The 14957-nt window shown below is 40.7% G+C and overlaps 1 protein-coding gene across 1 annotated transcript in view; it reads right to left on the bottom strand.

The window, feature by feature from the left end:
* Window positions 1-5920: 5920 nt before the first annotated feature.
* PLCXD3 (phosphatidylinositol specific phospholipase C X domain containing 3) overlaps window positions 5921-14957 on the bottom strand; it is a 78851-nt gene continuing 69814 nt past the window's right edge. Inside the window, exon 3 of the mRNA XM_014875571.2 lies at window positions 5921-13246. Within this exon, the coding sequence (XP_014731057.1) occupies window positions 13090-13246 (157 nt within the window). The 3' untranslated portion in view covers window positions 5921-13089. The remainder of the gene's footprint in view (window positions 13247-14957) is intronic.

The following is a 14957-nucleotide window of genomic DNA, read 5'->3' as shown; positions in this document are numbered from 1 at the left end:
CAGCTCTTAATAAATTATTGCCAATAAAAGCCAAAAGCCTAAATTTCCTGTATCTTAAGTACTCTGTAATGGCTGGCTAGGTTTTTCATGCTCCTCTTCAGCATTAAATGTAACCAGCCTTAGTCCTCGCTGAAACATCAAGTGTACTTCAGCACTTGCTTGCACCATGTGGCGTAACAGCCCCCATTAGCTTTCAGTAGCCTTGACATGCTCAAGCTTGGCCTTGCTGCTTTCCAAAGAGGGGGAAGCTAATGGCCCTAGCCCATCCCTCCTGCTCAGCTTTGAGCTAAAATCACGATGTTCAGACTATGTGGTCAGTTCTCACAGTGGTACTGTCTGATTTTGTAAGAAGCTCTTTGGAAAAGCTTCCTCCTGCCTTCCCCGCTACACACAGACTAACCCTGCAGATATACAAAAAGTTTGAGCCGAGTTTAGCTTGCCCATTTAACTGTTGTAGTAAGGAGAATATAGATTACCTGATTTTCTTGCAAACCATGTTGTCTGCACAAACAGATGTACAGAGTAATAATCCTCATATTACAGAAAAGCACCTGATCTGACCATATTAGAGCTTTAGTGATGCAGTAATTCAAGTAGGCAACAAACTCATCTCCAAAATGTTTAATTGCAGTGCTGCTATTTTGTGCAAGTCCCCAAATCTTGGATATGATTACCTGTTTGTATAACTATGTAGTTAACCACCCTGAAGCATTCAATGTGAAAGCTTGCTTTTGATCTGGAAAAGGCTATCCTAGTCCTTGTTCCCTTGAAAAGGGAGCAGGAAGACACAATAGCTGGTTAGACTGGACTGTGGAGGCAAGACATGTGGATTGATCTTAATCTGCATTTCAATTCATGTGTAGATGAAGTCCTAGATAATAAAGAGTATATGGATTTCAGTGCTTCAGCAGCTGTTATCATATAAACATCCAAATGGTATCATACCATCCAAATGTGGCATGTGACAGCTTGCATTTAAAAAACTTTCTTCAACAGCTTATTTTCAGCTAAACTAGGAGGCTTATAATGAGAAAAAGTTATTCCAACTTAAACCAGGCTATGGAAGAGTTTTTTGTAACTTCATAAATGCCTTTGCTTTGCTTAACTTCTCCTTTTTTTTTTTTCACCAGGCCCTGTGACAAGCTGTTACTCCAGCTAATAAAGTACTCCTGGCTCTCCACTCTGCTCTGCATTATATGCCCAAATATTTAGCCCACAAAACTACTGTCACCCAAATATGGACAGGGAAAAAATACCCAGGGAGTCTCATGAAAATCAATACATTGAATAGATGAGCAAAGAGACAACAAAACTTTTTTCTCCCAGAAAGTGTTTTCAGCCCCTGATAATCCTGTCCAGTCAAGGGTACTAGGAAGGATTAAAAATGGAAATAAATGAAGCTGAAGTATTCTGTGACCCTATGATAACAAATCACAAGGGTGCTCAGGGGGGCACTATCCAAGCAGAGCTTATCTTAACATGCATATAATATAAATTAACTTTTCTTCTGTTCATCACTAGACAAGTGCTATTAGATTTTGATTTGCATGCAAGATTACCTTATTTACTATCAAAAGTAATATTTGTTTCTTTCTGTTAGGAATCAACTCCCCCAGCACCAACCTATTCACAGCAGAGGAATTCCATGAGATGAATCCACTGCCTCTGTATTAATAACCTTCAACAAGTTAATTTTTCATGAACCTGCCTAATCTCCCTTTGGGCTGATGAAAACATTCAACACCCATCCCATGGTAAGAAGTGTTGTGGTGTAACTACCCAGCAGTTGAAATCCTCTCCTTATGTCTGCTCCGAACATGCCTCTGGAAAGATTCAGGTGATGTCTCATCCTACTGCTTGTGAGCCACCACTTGCACTTGTGGTTTGAGAGCCAGCTATGACACCTCCTCCTATCAGCCTCATCTCCAGAAATCCTGACTTCATCTTTCCTGCTTTGGAAATTCGTTGTAACTTTGCTCATCCTTGTTCCCCTGACTGAGTCTTTTTAGGCCTGCCACAGCTCCTTAATACTGGCTAACCAAACTGCACTAGTATTGATGGTGCCTGGATGAACACATAATGATGTGCTCTACTTTGTTCCTGTATCTTTCCCCATGATCTCTACTGTGATTTGCTTTTTCGACTGCCAAGCAAATTAATTTTATTGCTTCGTTATTTAAAGTTTGTTTCAGTGCTGATGGTAACAGTTAATAGAGGATTGAAAGGTAGACAGATGACAAATCTGCATTTCTCAATAGCCTGGAAAATAGACTGCAGATATTTGCAGTTTGTATTCACTGTTAATTGCATATTTAATTTCATTTAAGATATAACACCGGACACTTACTCTGGAAGCAATCCCAATAGGATTATTAAAATGTATTGGCCACTTTGGGAACATGTTGTGACTCTATATGAGCAACAAGGTCTAAAGAAAGTAAAAGTACACACAGAATCATTGTTCATTCAGGCAGCTTTCACACTTTCTATTTCTCAATGCTGTAATTAGAGGAAAAGCAGAGATATCATTTATAGGGTTGTAGGTACGTGACACAATGGAAAATAAGTTTGTTCAGATTTTGGGGCAAGTGTTTAATGAACATGGGCAAATCTTCCCATTACTGCTGGAAAATGTGGTGATTTTTTAACCAAGAAATCAACCCTCTAAAACCTTTTGCAAGATGTCAGATGACTGCCAGGTTCATGATTACAGCACTAGGGAAAGGTGAAAGTGGCAAACCCCGGCTGGTGTCAGTATTCTTGGCCACAGCAGGTCACATCTACACTGGGGCAGGCAAGGCTTGGAAACTTAGGAACAAGGAATTCATCCAGGTATCACCCAGTAATATAACTCCCTCTCCAGTAACATAACTCCCCCTCCGCCTGGATTTGAATGCAAACTGAGAGATGGCTTCGACGTTTCTGAGTTTATAGAAAAGCAGAGCCAGAGGACTTAGACCACTGGCTAATAACAGGCTTTTTTTTAGTATTCCTAGGTAGACTCTATCCTGGCTGTTTCATCAGTGTGGTATCCAAACATATCCAAAACACACCCCAGCTCATGCCCTCAAATTATTCCTTAAAAGCTTCACAAGCTTCAGAAAGGTGATGGCTACTCAGAGAACAGAAGTGGTTTGTTCAGACAATAGTTTTGCTAATGAGGGTGACGCTTGCAACCCTGGAAACTGTACAGGAACAAAGAAACTGAATGTATCTGCATAGATGGCACAACATTAATGAGAAAGGGGATGTGTATCCTGTAAATCAAGCAGGAGTTTTTTTAAACTCTCTTCCTTTTAATCAGAATGCTGTGAGGAGAAATGGCTAGCAAGAAGCACTGCAAACTCCTACCTGAGATTATTGCTCAGTCTTTAAGTTTCTTTATTTCCATGGCCTCATCTGGCTCAAATATTTTTGTTTGCATATAAAGGTGCTCAGGTATGTCTTTCAGGCCATACTTTCAGGTTGAGCTGAATCTGTGTGATTGTGATAGTGACAAAAAAAGATTGGGTCTTCAAGTGCATCCTCCCCCTCTCCAATAAACCCCCTCTTCCTTTCCAAGCTCTCTGATGTTATGTGTAGTTTGTCTAAGATAGGAACACCAGATGAGTGTTTGCAAGGACTTTGGTGCACGTTGGGCCACTAAAGGGTGATGCCTATATAACTTAGCTCAAAATTACAAGAAGCTTATATAGCTTGAGTTATAATATAACCTGATATATCTATATAACCTGATATCAATATAGCCTAAATAATGACTTTTTATATATCTGTATAACCTGATACCTATATAGCCTGAATCATAACTTTTATACCTATATAACCTGATATAAATAACTTTGTATACAATGTAACTGCTAGTATATGGTTAACTAGTTTCTTAATGCTGAATATACAAAATAGAAAATAAAAACTCACCACGTGGATAGCTTTAGAGATAGATAAATACAGTACTAATGAAAAATTGGCAAGTGCAAAGCCAATTAGCCATAAAATAAAGAATTTGGGCTGGTTAGGTCTAGACAGACGAAGGAACACTATAACTGCAAATGCCCATAGACAAAGTTGAAAAGTTCTGACCTTGGAAGCCTTCATCAACGACCCCCAAATTGGGGAGGCACAAGTGCGGTGCAGAAGAACTATCTAATAACCATGAGATCATACTATGTAAATTAGTTCCAGGGCGTATATGATGATGTTTTAGTGACACAGTGATATTAAACAATACTTACTGTATAAATATACCACAGCACTTGACAAGGGTGGGTGAGTTAGGTGGAGGTATCCCTGTCACCACTAACCCTGCAATAACAAATACCTGCTCTACCGACATCAGTCTGTGGGGATTTATTTCCAGCCTCTCTTCCAGGCATCAAGGGTATGAAATGCTGCTGGAGACTGGAACAACTGGGTCTTCCAAGATTGCAGGCAGCTTCTGTGGGCATATTGCTCTACCAACCCCATCCCCACATCCCCCTGCCCCTTCCCAGCAGTGATGCCTGTAGAGTACTTCCAGCCTGAACACTTGCTATTGGATGTTGAGTGAAAGCACTAAGAGCCATCATACAAAACTCATGATTGTATTTGATGTTCCTCCCAGCTGACCAGCTCCTGCAGCAATTTGTGCCACCCCCCACATGCTCTAGTCCAGCAGCCCTACACTGCCAAGACCTGCAGATTTTTACTCCTCTGTGTGCAGGTTGGCTAGCTTTTATTAACCATACCAAAATCTGGTATCACTTCCAACATTTTAAAGAAGAGATTGAAGCTTTGCTGATTGGTGCTGATCCAAACTAAAGGCTACATTTACTGTTTAGTAACCACTTTAGCAATGCTGAAAATTTATTCTGTGTACTGATCAATTAACATGCTCTTGGTAAGACAGTACCTGTGGGGTAGGAAGAAGTGGGGAGACATTTTAAGCAGCAGGCAAATTTAATTAATGGGTTTCTGCAGGGAGTCACTGAGAGACTTGCTCATCTTTCATGGACTCTTCTACTGCAACCCTGCAGCGTTGCTCAGCTCCTTGCCTTCACCTGGGCCAAGTGAGAGGTCACAAAGAGTAGGAGAGCACTGCACTTAGGCTGAGTTTACCTGTGACACAGTAGAAGTGAGCAACAGAAGTCTGTCCTGGCAAACAAAATTTCTGGCCTTGCTAGGAAGATAAAGTTAATCCAAACGTTAAACTTCAAGCTTCTGCCACGCAGAAATACTTTAAACTTTTAACATGCCACACCCAGCTTTTGCAGAGTGCTGAGTTGCTGGCCCTGCTCCTGTGTACAGAGCACCCTTGCCTGTGCTGGGCAGTTGCCAACTGGGAAGTTGCCCGTGCCCCGTTCTGAGGAGGGTCCCCCACACCCCACAGGAGACACCAGGGAGAAGCTGGAGGGACTCACCTCCTCCCTGGAATGTCCTGGAGCCAGGCGTGGGGCAGCAGACAGCCTGCTCCACTGCACCTGCAGGCAGGAGGGGTTTGGCTTGCCGGGATGGTGGCAGAGCTCAGGGCGGGCACAGGGGACAAGGGGACAAGGGGACAGACTGGCACTTCTGAAGCGCAGTCCCCTGCCTTCCAGGTACCACCAGTGGCATGAGCCAGCAGGCTGCACCTCTGGCCCTTGTGCTTTGCTGCTTGAGGCAAAAAGGGCTGGGGAGCCCCACTGGGGAGCAGAGGTGCCAGAGCCCGCTGTGTTCCCGGCAGCACGGACACATCCCAGCATCGGTGGTCCTGGAGGGTGCCTCTAATAGCCAGGAGGAAAGGACACTCCCAGAGCAATGCCCTCATGGGGCAGTCCATGTACACCCCTAACAAAACAGCACAGCCTGTATCTAATATATGGCTCCACCCCATAACCCCAAACTGTGCTTGAAAACCTCTGACACGAAAAGCCTTAAATGAAGCAATGAAGCCATAAAACAAGAATACAGGTACCAGAGCTTTATTAGATGTTTCACTGGATACAAAGAAACTGGATTTTATATTACCTTTTTTACTCTAAATACACATTCTTGTCATAAAAATTCACATTTGCTATACAGAACTGTAGGCATTTTTAACACAACATTTATTAAAGTACCATTAAACAGATCCTAAAACGAGAAGGTGCAGCTCTGTGAACCTTTGTGGGCACAACACACAGGGAGCTCCAAGTTCTCAGTGTTACACAATCATCCTTCCCACCAAAACGGAGACAAGTCATTCAAATGCATTAATGCTCACTGGGAATAATAAGGCTTCTGTACAGAGACCCTGAACAGTGTCAGGAGGCAGTGTGGCAATAACATGCTAATAATCATCACCTAGATGACACTAAACTACTGATGACTGAGGCAGTCAAAAACTTAACTGTCCTGGCAAGCCCATATAATTTTTCTTTTTCTTTTTAAAATTGTGGTTTTAACCACATATTTTTATTTTCAATAATAGCAATTACATATAACTCCAGGATTCTGCTTTAAGGATCTCCACAGAAAAACTAATTGCAGCTACTTGAGGAATTTCTTCCAATCAAACTGACCTTTGTAGGACCAAAGGCTGAAGGAAGATCTTACAGCAAAAACAAAAGCCCCTAGGTGCACCTCCCTTTGAGGAGATACTCATTGGCCAAGGTGATGCCTCTTTAAGAGGATGTGTGTGCATAACTTGGAGTGTAGAGATAAACCATCCTGGGACATCAGATGAGGCCCACTCCCAGCTTTTAGCTCCACACACTAAACATCTTATATGACCATGTGGCCTGCGATCATTACTGAGGCTGACAAATATCCAATATTCACAGCTGGCAGGTAAAGGGATGTGCCTGGACAAGTCCAGATAAGCAGCACTGAGCAGAGGCAAAGGAGAGAAGTGGGAAGATGCTGCAATTTACCTGGACAACTGAAGAGGCTCTGAAATCAGATTTGTGCCTTCCCTCAGCCACTGTTCAGGTGGATCTGACTGAAGCTGACTTCATACCAAACACACTGCTGGAGGGCAGGCACCCTACTCCAACCAGCCAGGCACAAAACACTCTGTGTTGTTGGTACCTCTCTCCTAAGTACTCTTGGCATCAGGTATCTTAAACATAAACCATGAAGGGAGAGCTAGACCTGCCTGTGGGAATAGTACAGGAGTCATACCTGTAGCCAATGTAGAGATTCCTAAGTAGGTCCTGCAGGGACAGGGAATTATTATGGTGTTTTTTGGTTTTTTTTTTTTATTTAAAGATGCCACAGTTCCTGAAAGCAGAATGCTGTACATGAGCAGGCCAGGCCATGCCGATCAGCCTATGGCATTCACATTTTTTTTTTTTTTTTTCTTTTTTTTGATAGGTCCAACCTACACTGGAGCAAAGTTCAAAGCTCTTCCTGCAAATTTAAAGCTATTTTCCAACACAGGACATGAGCAGTATTGCATAGCATCCAGGCACTTCCTTAAAGCCAGGATATCCCCATCCTCCTATCATGACTGTATTCCAGAAGATGAATTTTAGGCCACTCAATTACATGATCACAATTCCTGCTGACGTCAGCAGGAGCTGTGTGTGCGCAGAAGTGATTTGATCTGTAACACACTGAAAATCATGTCTTTGCCACCTTGTACATTAAAGGCAGTTGATCAGGCAAACATCCTATTCTTTATTTACAAATCTGTAAGTGAGCTCCAAGTAACTTCAAGTTTAACTCCTTCGTGCCAGAAAGTGAGGGAGTCAGCTCTATGGACAACCCTTGGTAACATCTGAAACAGAACTGATAATTATGAGATTTAACAATATTATCCTAATGCATTAAGGCAGGTCACATAACTGCCCTTTTCCTTTAGGATTAATTATTATTTCCTTGTACACTGTAGACAAGCCATAATCCCATTTACACACATACCTACGAAACAGCAGCACAGTAAAAACTAAATAGACCACTGAACTCCAAATACTTGTAATCAATACATTACACATACTATACAGCATATTTTAACCTCATCATTGGGTAAACATATACAATTCAGAACAACATTGACTGTATGTAACACAGAAGCTACCACTGAGATATGGCAAATACATCATACACTATTAGCTTTTACTTCACTGAAAAGGAATTTAGAACTTTGAAATGGTGTTACCTGAATTCTTGAAATTGCCAAATGGCCTAATCAGTTGCTAGTAACTAGTGCTTCATATACTAAGTTGAGGATAAACAGCACTGGAACTGTGTTTTCAGGGCACTCTGCTTTCTTTTTTTATTTTGTGGAATTAAGCTCCACAATTTTAAATTTCATTTGCAACACAGCCTATAATTACTACACAGTGACTATCTGCTCACTCTCACCTCAGGGTAAAGGCTTAGTAACCACTTTGAAGTTAGTAGAAACTGTTTAGATTTGTATCAGTATGACAGACAGATTGAGCCCAGCATACAGGATCATACATTCCCTCTCAGCCATGCATGCATATATATTTATATACACATACATGTGTATATTTAAAAGAATGTTTTGAAATGGCAGGACCTACAATGCCAGTAATGTATCCAACTGCAAAAGAATGCAAATAACATACTAATTCTAAAATTACACTCCTGTGGTCTGATTCTGATTCACCCCTCTCCATACAAGGCAGGAATTGCACTCCAAGAACCACCTCCTGTTTGGACTGGATTTCTGCAGGTTAGATCAGTATGGAATGAAGTGTCTCAGCATGTGCAAACTGGAAAATGGAGCCAGGTGGGTTTACAGAGCTGAGACACTCTGTGTGTGCAGCACAGTCGCCATTTTTCAAGTATGGGTGAAAAAAAAGGATCAAGTAAACACATGGAATTGCCAGAAAACAACAGCACTCGATGTATACATGATGAACATAGTGAAGGGGAAAAGAAGCAGAAGAAGCCAAAAAATGTTTTGGCAGTGAGTGACATGACAGTTTGAGTAAGTAGATGCTTATACAGATCAATAGTGTAGACAGGTGTTTTTTCCTTGATGGGCTGATTACAGTCAACTAATTTCCCATGCAAGATTCTTCACAATACATGCAAAGAAACCTTCCAAGTTAATGGGATCAGAATATTAGAATCTGACCCAACCCTGCAAGCACATTTCTGGTTGAAATCAAAGACAATTTTAGCTGCATATGGGTGGCAAAACTGGGCTCTTGAATGGTCCAGTTGTGCTGCATAGTACTTTCTGGCTTGTTCTTTTTTGGCAAGATCCCCAAACAACATCAACAGGGAGTGCATCTCTATCAGGACTTACAGTTTTAGGCCCTCACAGATGAAATCTTCAGAAGAGCATGGATAGTATATCCCCACATGCACTTTTTTCTTTTAGTAATTAAGGCAAGTTTGTTTACCTGTTCCTACCATAAAGTGCTGTGCTTCTCCAATAGAAAGATCGACAGCTAAATGAAAACATTTTTTTTTCTGACCAGAATTTAAGATTTTGCTAGTATTCTTCCCCATATTGGACAAATGATACAATTTGTCTATTATTGTTCCTTGTCAGAGGATTTTTTTTTGCTTTGCTTTTATTTTCTATTTATTTCCAAACAAGAATTAGAGTAAAACTGACACTAAGCAAACATTTTATAACAATGCTAACAAACTCTAGATAGCTCTATACTTATTCATATATACAGGCACACACACATACACTTTTTAAAATACAGCAAAGCATTTGCCTTGAGTACACCTCTGAGCAAGCGAAAAGCCTGGTGTGTCTGGTGTGTGTTTGATCAGGGGTACCAGCAGAAATCTGGTGTTGATGCTCTCAGATACAACAGAATTTCAGCCAGAATCCAAAAACAGAAGAAATCTAATTTTCACTCCACCCAAGGATTTGGTTCACTTTACTGTATTAGAAGGATAAACTAACTCTTTTTACTATATTTAAGGAGCTGAAGAATCACAGGAGGAGTCTGGAAACAACCAACTCCAGCTAAATGGAAAAAAGAGCATTTCACACCATACTTCCAATAAATACACAAATATTTTCACATTTCTATGTAGAACACCCACACAGGTGTGGGTTCAAACATTTATTTTCATGTTTCATTTTATATGTCTGTTACATAAATTTTACTTGGAGAGCCTGTGGAAACCAGAAACAAAATCTATCAAGCAACTCTCTAACTTGCTTAGTTGTGGGTGAAAGCATTAAAGTCATACCCCTTGTTCAACAAAACCATGACTTGTGACTCTAGGTAAATTTTTGACGCAGTCTGGATGAAGTTTAAATGCCATTAAAAAACCTTAGCTTAGATCATAGATTTCATTGGGGATGACTCATACAGTCCTAATCTATACAGAGGAGAATGCTGCTGAAAGAGCCATCATGACTTCATAACAGCTGCATGGGTTTTTTTCAAACAAATTTCTAGTAGTCCTGTCCAGAATCCCAAAGGTCATTATGCAAGTGTACAAGGATACTGTGTTATACACATACAGTTAAATGTGTCATTATACTACACATACACTTAAATTATTACTTATTCTACACTGACATGTGCATACACTTTTTCCAAGGCACCCTCTCAGTAAAAAATAGCAGGAAGTGTTCTTTTTATTCCACTCCCTAAATTAAAGCCACCAAACCCCCCATGATGCCTATCTGTTCAATAGTTACCCATCTGTTCAATATGACCATTTCTGAATTTCTAAACTCTGATGGGAGATAGAAGTCATTAACATCTGACAGAAAATAGCAATGGCCTGTATGGTGCAATTCTCTCTTCTCACTCAACCAAAAGTTCTAGTAATATGAACAGAAATTTTACCTTAATTCTATCCCATAAATCCCTGCACTATTTCAAAGAGCATTTCCTTGTAAGATTTTATGGCACTTACTGTTTTGTACAGATGAGATGTTTTACTTTCCAAAGTTGTGTACTTGTGTACTGATACGTCCAGGAGACAGGACTGCCTGTATTTTATCCAGTTAGGTGTCATACAGTTGCAATGTTCTCATTTTATCAATTACTAAGTTTTCCATTTACTTTTTATATATGTTTCTTTAAAACTAGGATGATCAGTGATTTTGTTGTTGGAACAGTGCCACTCAGTAGATTTTCAATCTTGTGTTGTGCAGTATGATATCCCACAGACAATTTAAGGACTATAGAGTACCTCTATTATCTAGAATTGAACTACTACACTTAGTACAGGAACTTCTCACTGATGAAACTGGTGCTGATTTTTTGTAATCAGTGGAAAAGGGTTCTGTTCATAGCTGCCTTAAAGAGAAGCTTAGACTGCACCTATTTTTAAGTGCAGTTTCAGTCTTGCAGAAATCAGGTTTCTATCATGGGACAAAATACTTACTGCACATCTTAGTATGCACAACTCACTTACCTTATGCTCAATCCATGCTAAACACAGATGTTTTCCTGCTCAATTCAATGGATACAGGATCAGGCTCTTACATAAGATTAATCCTGGGAAGAAGTAGTGCTCAAAGCTGGCCTAACTGTGTTCCTGCTGGAACCAGGGAAAATATGCACCAGCAGCTGTCCCTTAGAGGTTCATATTGTGGCCAGTGTTATTTAATATCTTTATTGGTGACAAAGATGAAGGAATCGAGTGAACCCTCAGCAAATTAGCAGATGACACCAAGCTGAGTGGGGCTGTTGACAGTTCTGAAGGATGGGATGCCATCCAGAGGGACCTGGACAAGCTCGAGAAGTGTGGCCATGGGAATCTCATATCGTTTAACAAAACTAAGTGCACAGGCAGCCCCCAGCATCAGCACAGGCTGGGCATGAACAGCCCCAGAGCAGCCCTGCCCAGAAGGGCTTGGGGGTGCTGTGGGTGAAAGGCTGGACATGCCCTGGCCATGGCACTCCCAGCCCAGAGAGCCAAACGTGTCCTGGGCTGCATCCAGAGCCCCGTGGGCAGCAGGGCAGGGAGGGGATTCTGCCCCTCTGCTCTGCTCTGCTGAGACCCACCTGGAGCACTGCATCCAGAGCTGGGGTCCCCAGCATAAAAAGGACAGAGACATGCTGGAGCAAGCCCAGAGGAGGCCATGAAGTTGATTAGAGGATTGGAGCACCTCTCCTGTGAGGAAAGGCTGAGAGAATTAGAATTGTTCAGTCTGGAGAAGAGAAGGCTTTAGGGTGACCTAATTTTGGCCATCTAGTACCCAATGGGGTCTACAAGAATGGTGGAGAGAGACATTTTACAAGGGCGTGTAGTGACAGACAAGGGGGAATGGCTTCAGACTGAGAGTAGATTTAGATTAGCTATTAGGAAAAATTTCTTTGCTGTGAGGGCGATGAGGCACTAGAACATGTTGCCAAGAGAAGTTGTGGATGCCCCATGCCTGGAAGTGTGTAAAGCCAGGCTGGATGGAGCTCTGAGCAACCTAGTCTAGGGAAAAGTGTCCTGCCAATGGCCAGGGTGTTGGAACTAGATGATCTTTAAGGATCCAACCCAGGCCACTCTGTGATTACAGAGTTAGGCCAGTATCATGTATCTGCTGGCTTGACCTGAGGCAGAGACATTGGAAAACCCCATTTTGAGAATGAAAAGCAAGCAAAATTTCGTCTGTGCTTTGTGCAAGCTACACAGTACATCATGTTTACTGTCCACTGATTATGCATGTATTAGAAGCATGACTTTGGATTTACATCACAAAGGCATTTAAACCTGCAGCTCATTGATAAATATGATCAGTTAAACCACCTAATGGATGAAATGTAGCAGCTTAAAATTTTCATGCCAGATATACTGTCCTCAGTCTCCTGGTGCAATGCTGACACCATTGGGAATCCTGCTGTGAGCAGGAAGAGGACAATATATACATCCCCTTGCTCTGAAAACAACAAATTTCTTGGCACTGTTCATAACCACAGAAGACACATGAATCACATTTGGTACCTCATGGAGAACCTGTAAATGGCCTTCTTTTATCAAACACTGTAAACATGTTTAGTTTTGCTCTTCACATTAAACACAAATATGAAAAATGATCATAAATGATGAAAACGTTTCCCTTATGCCCACCCACTAAAGCCCTAAACACCTCAGTGTGTTACAAGATGAGTGTTTTACAATATAATCCTTTTAGAATACAATCTTTCTTTTTTTTCAAATTCTGAATAACACAACAACACACATATCACAGTACTATCAAGTAGTGTCATCTTCACCTTCATCCAGAGAGTAGTTGAGCTTTATGACTGTGCTGATAAAGTCACCAAGTTCTACAAAATCTGCAGTGATAATATTCACACCACTTTCTCCTGCTTTCTGAGTTCGGACCCACTCCATCATTGCAGGGAGAGCCCTAAGGAGAAAAGAGGAACAATAATTACTCATAAATCAGTTAGAAAAATGTATCAAGGCAGGATTTACTGACAGTGTCTCCCACTGATCTTACTTGGTTCCTAAGGGAAAGAAACCAAGTGAGACAGGACACAGGTTGGTGCTCAAGCTTTTTTAAAACTCTTTTTAATTTTCATTCTCTGGGGAAATAATATGTTGATTGTACTTTAACTTCTCAGTAGAAAAGAATAGAAGGAAGATCATGCAGGCTTAGAATAATTATTGATTTTGCCTAGGCACAAGGCAAAACTAGGCCATGGACCAGATACTTTTTGATATCATCTGGCCATATGACTCCAAGGGAATTTCCTATGGAAAAACAAGTAACAGAGATTCAAGGTATTTGCAAAGCATGTTTGGTTCACTCAAGGAAATGGTGCAAATAGTATTTTGAGGAACAGAGAAAAAACCGATTCCTTCAGTAAAAGTACAGCATATACCAAAAACCCTTTCTTCACCAGAATTGATACCCAAGCCATGAATTAATTAGACTTAATCATAAACCAGTGGTTGGTAACTGAAATAGAAAGTACCATAATCATATCAACTCTTTTCTAAGATGGCAGATTTTATTTATGTCAGATCCTTAGCACAGGAATACTGGGGTCTAAAGGATATCTGCCTGCGTTTCTGAGTACAAAGAAATTTTTCTAACATTTTGATGCAAAAAAATAAACTACCAATCACAAGAAAAATCTGTGAGAAAAATAAAAGTCTCCTTAGTCCTTCTGAGGCTGCCAAGCAGCAAAATCCAGTTTTTAGAAGTTAACAGAGTTCAAAAAAATATAAAGTACACATTTTTCAGAGAAAAGATATTTTTCAGAGAAAGGGTAATTGACCATTGGTACAAAATCCCAATCACTGTGACAAACTCTGCAGCACTCTGAGTCTTTAAATCAAGCCTGAGTGTCATTCCAAAATTATACTTTTGGTCAACCTCAAGCTACTGAGTTAAATAAAAGAACCTAAGGTCTGGGCAGGGCTGCAGTCAGTTTAGATGAACATTGTGTTCTTCCTTTGCTCTAAGATCTATAAATCTGTGATTTCCCCTAAACCAGCATGTTGTGCAGCCTTTTTCATAGCCAAATGGTACATGGAAAATTTTGGTCTGACAGTAACTTAAATGAAGGTGAACATGTTGAACTTATACCTTTTCTCAAAAGCCTTAGGAAAACAGATCTAAAGAAAAGAGAACTATTAGCAGACAGAGATTGTACTTGTCAGTGGCTATTAGAAACAGTCAGTTTTAAAAATAATTTAATACAGAATAAAACCCAAGCAGCTAAAATTATTCCTCTCTATGATTTCACAGAATACCAAGATTTTATTTTATATACTTGAACCTGCTATGTGATCCACGTATCAGTGATACATTTTCTTTCAGTCATTGATTCAGTTTGACTGAAGCACTTGTATGTATGCACACCAGCTCATAAAACCAAATTCAAGCATTCTGCTGTTTATGAACCCACCCAGACCTTTAGATGTAAGTTTATGTAATCCTGAAAAGCTGCACTTGGTAGAAATGTAACAGAGCACCTGTCAGGTGTTAAATACCTGGAAATGCCAGGACTGCTTGAAAAGATCTGCAAGCAACCAGAACCAGGAGAGATCTCAGCAGAACAGCATAGACCACCAAGGTGACAAAAGGCAGCTCAGAGCAGCTGTAAACT

The sequence above is a fragment of the Sturnus vulgaris genome, chromosome Z (assembly GCF_052056855.1).
Source record: "Sturnus vulgaris isolate bStuVul1 chromosome Z, bStuVul1.hap1, whole genome shotgun sequence".
Taxonomy (NCBI): domain Eukaryota; kingdom Metazoa; phylum Chordata; class Aves; order Passeriformes; family Sturnidae; genus Sturnus; species Sturnus vulgaris.
This window is presented reverse-complemented; position numbering and strand designations above follow the sequence as displayed.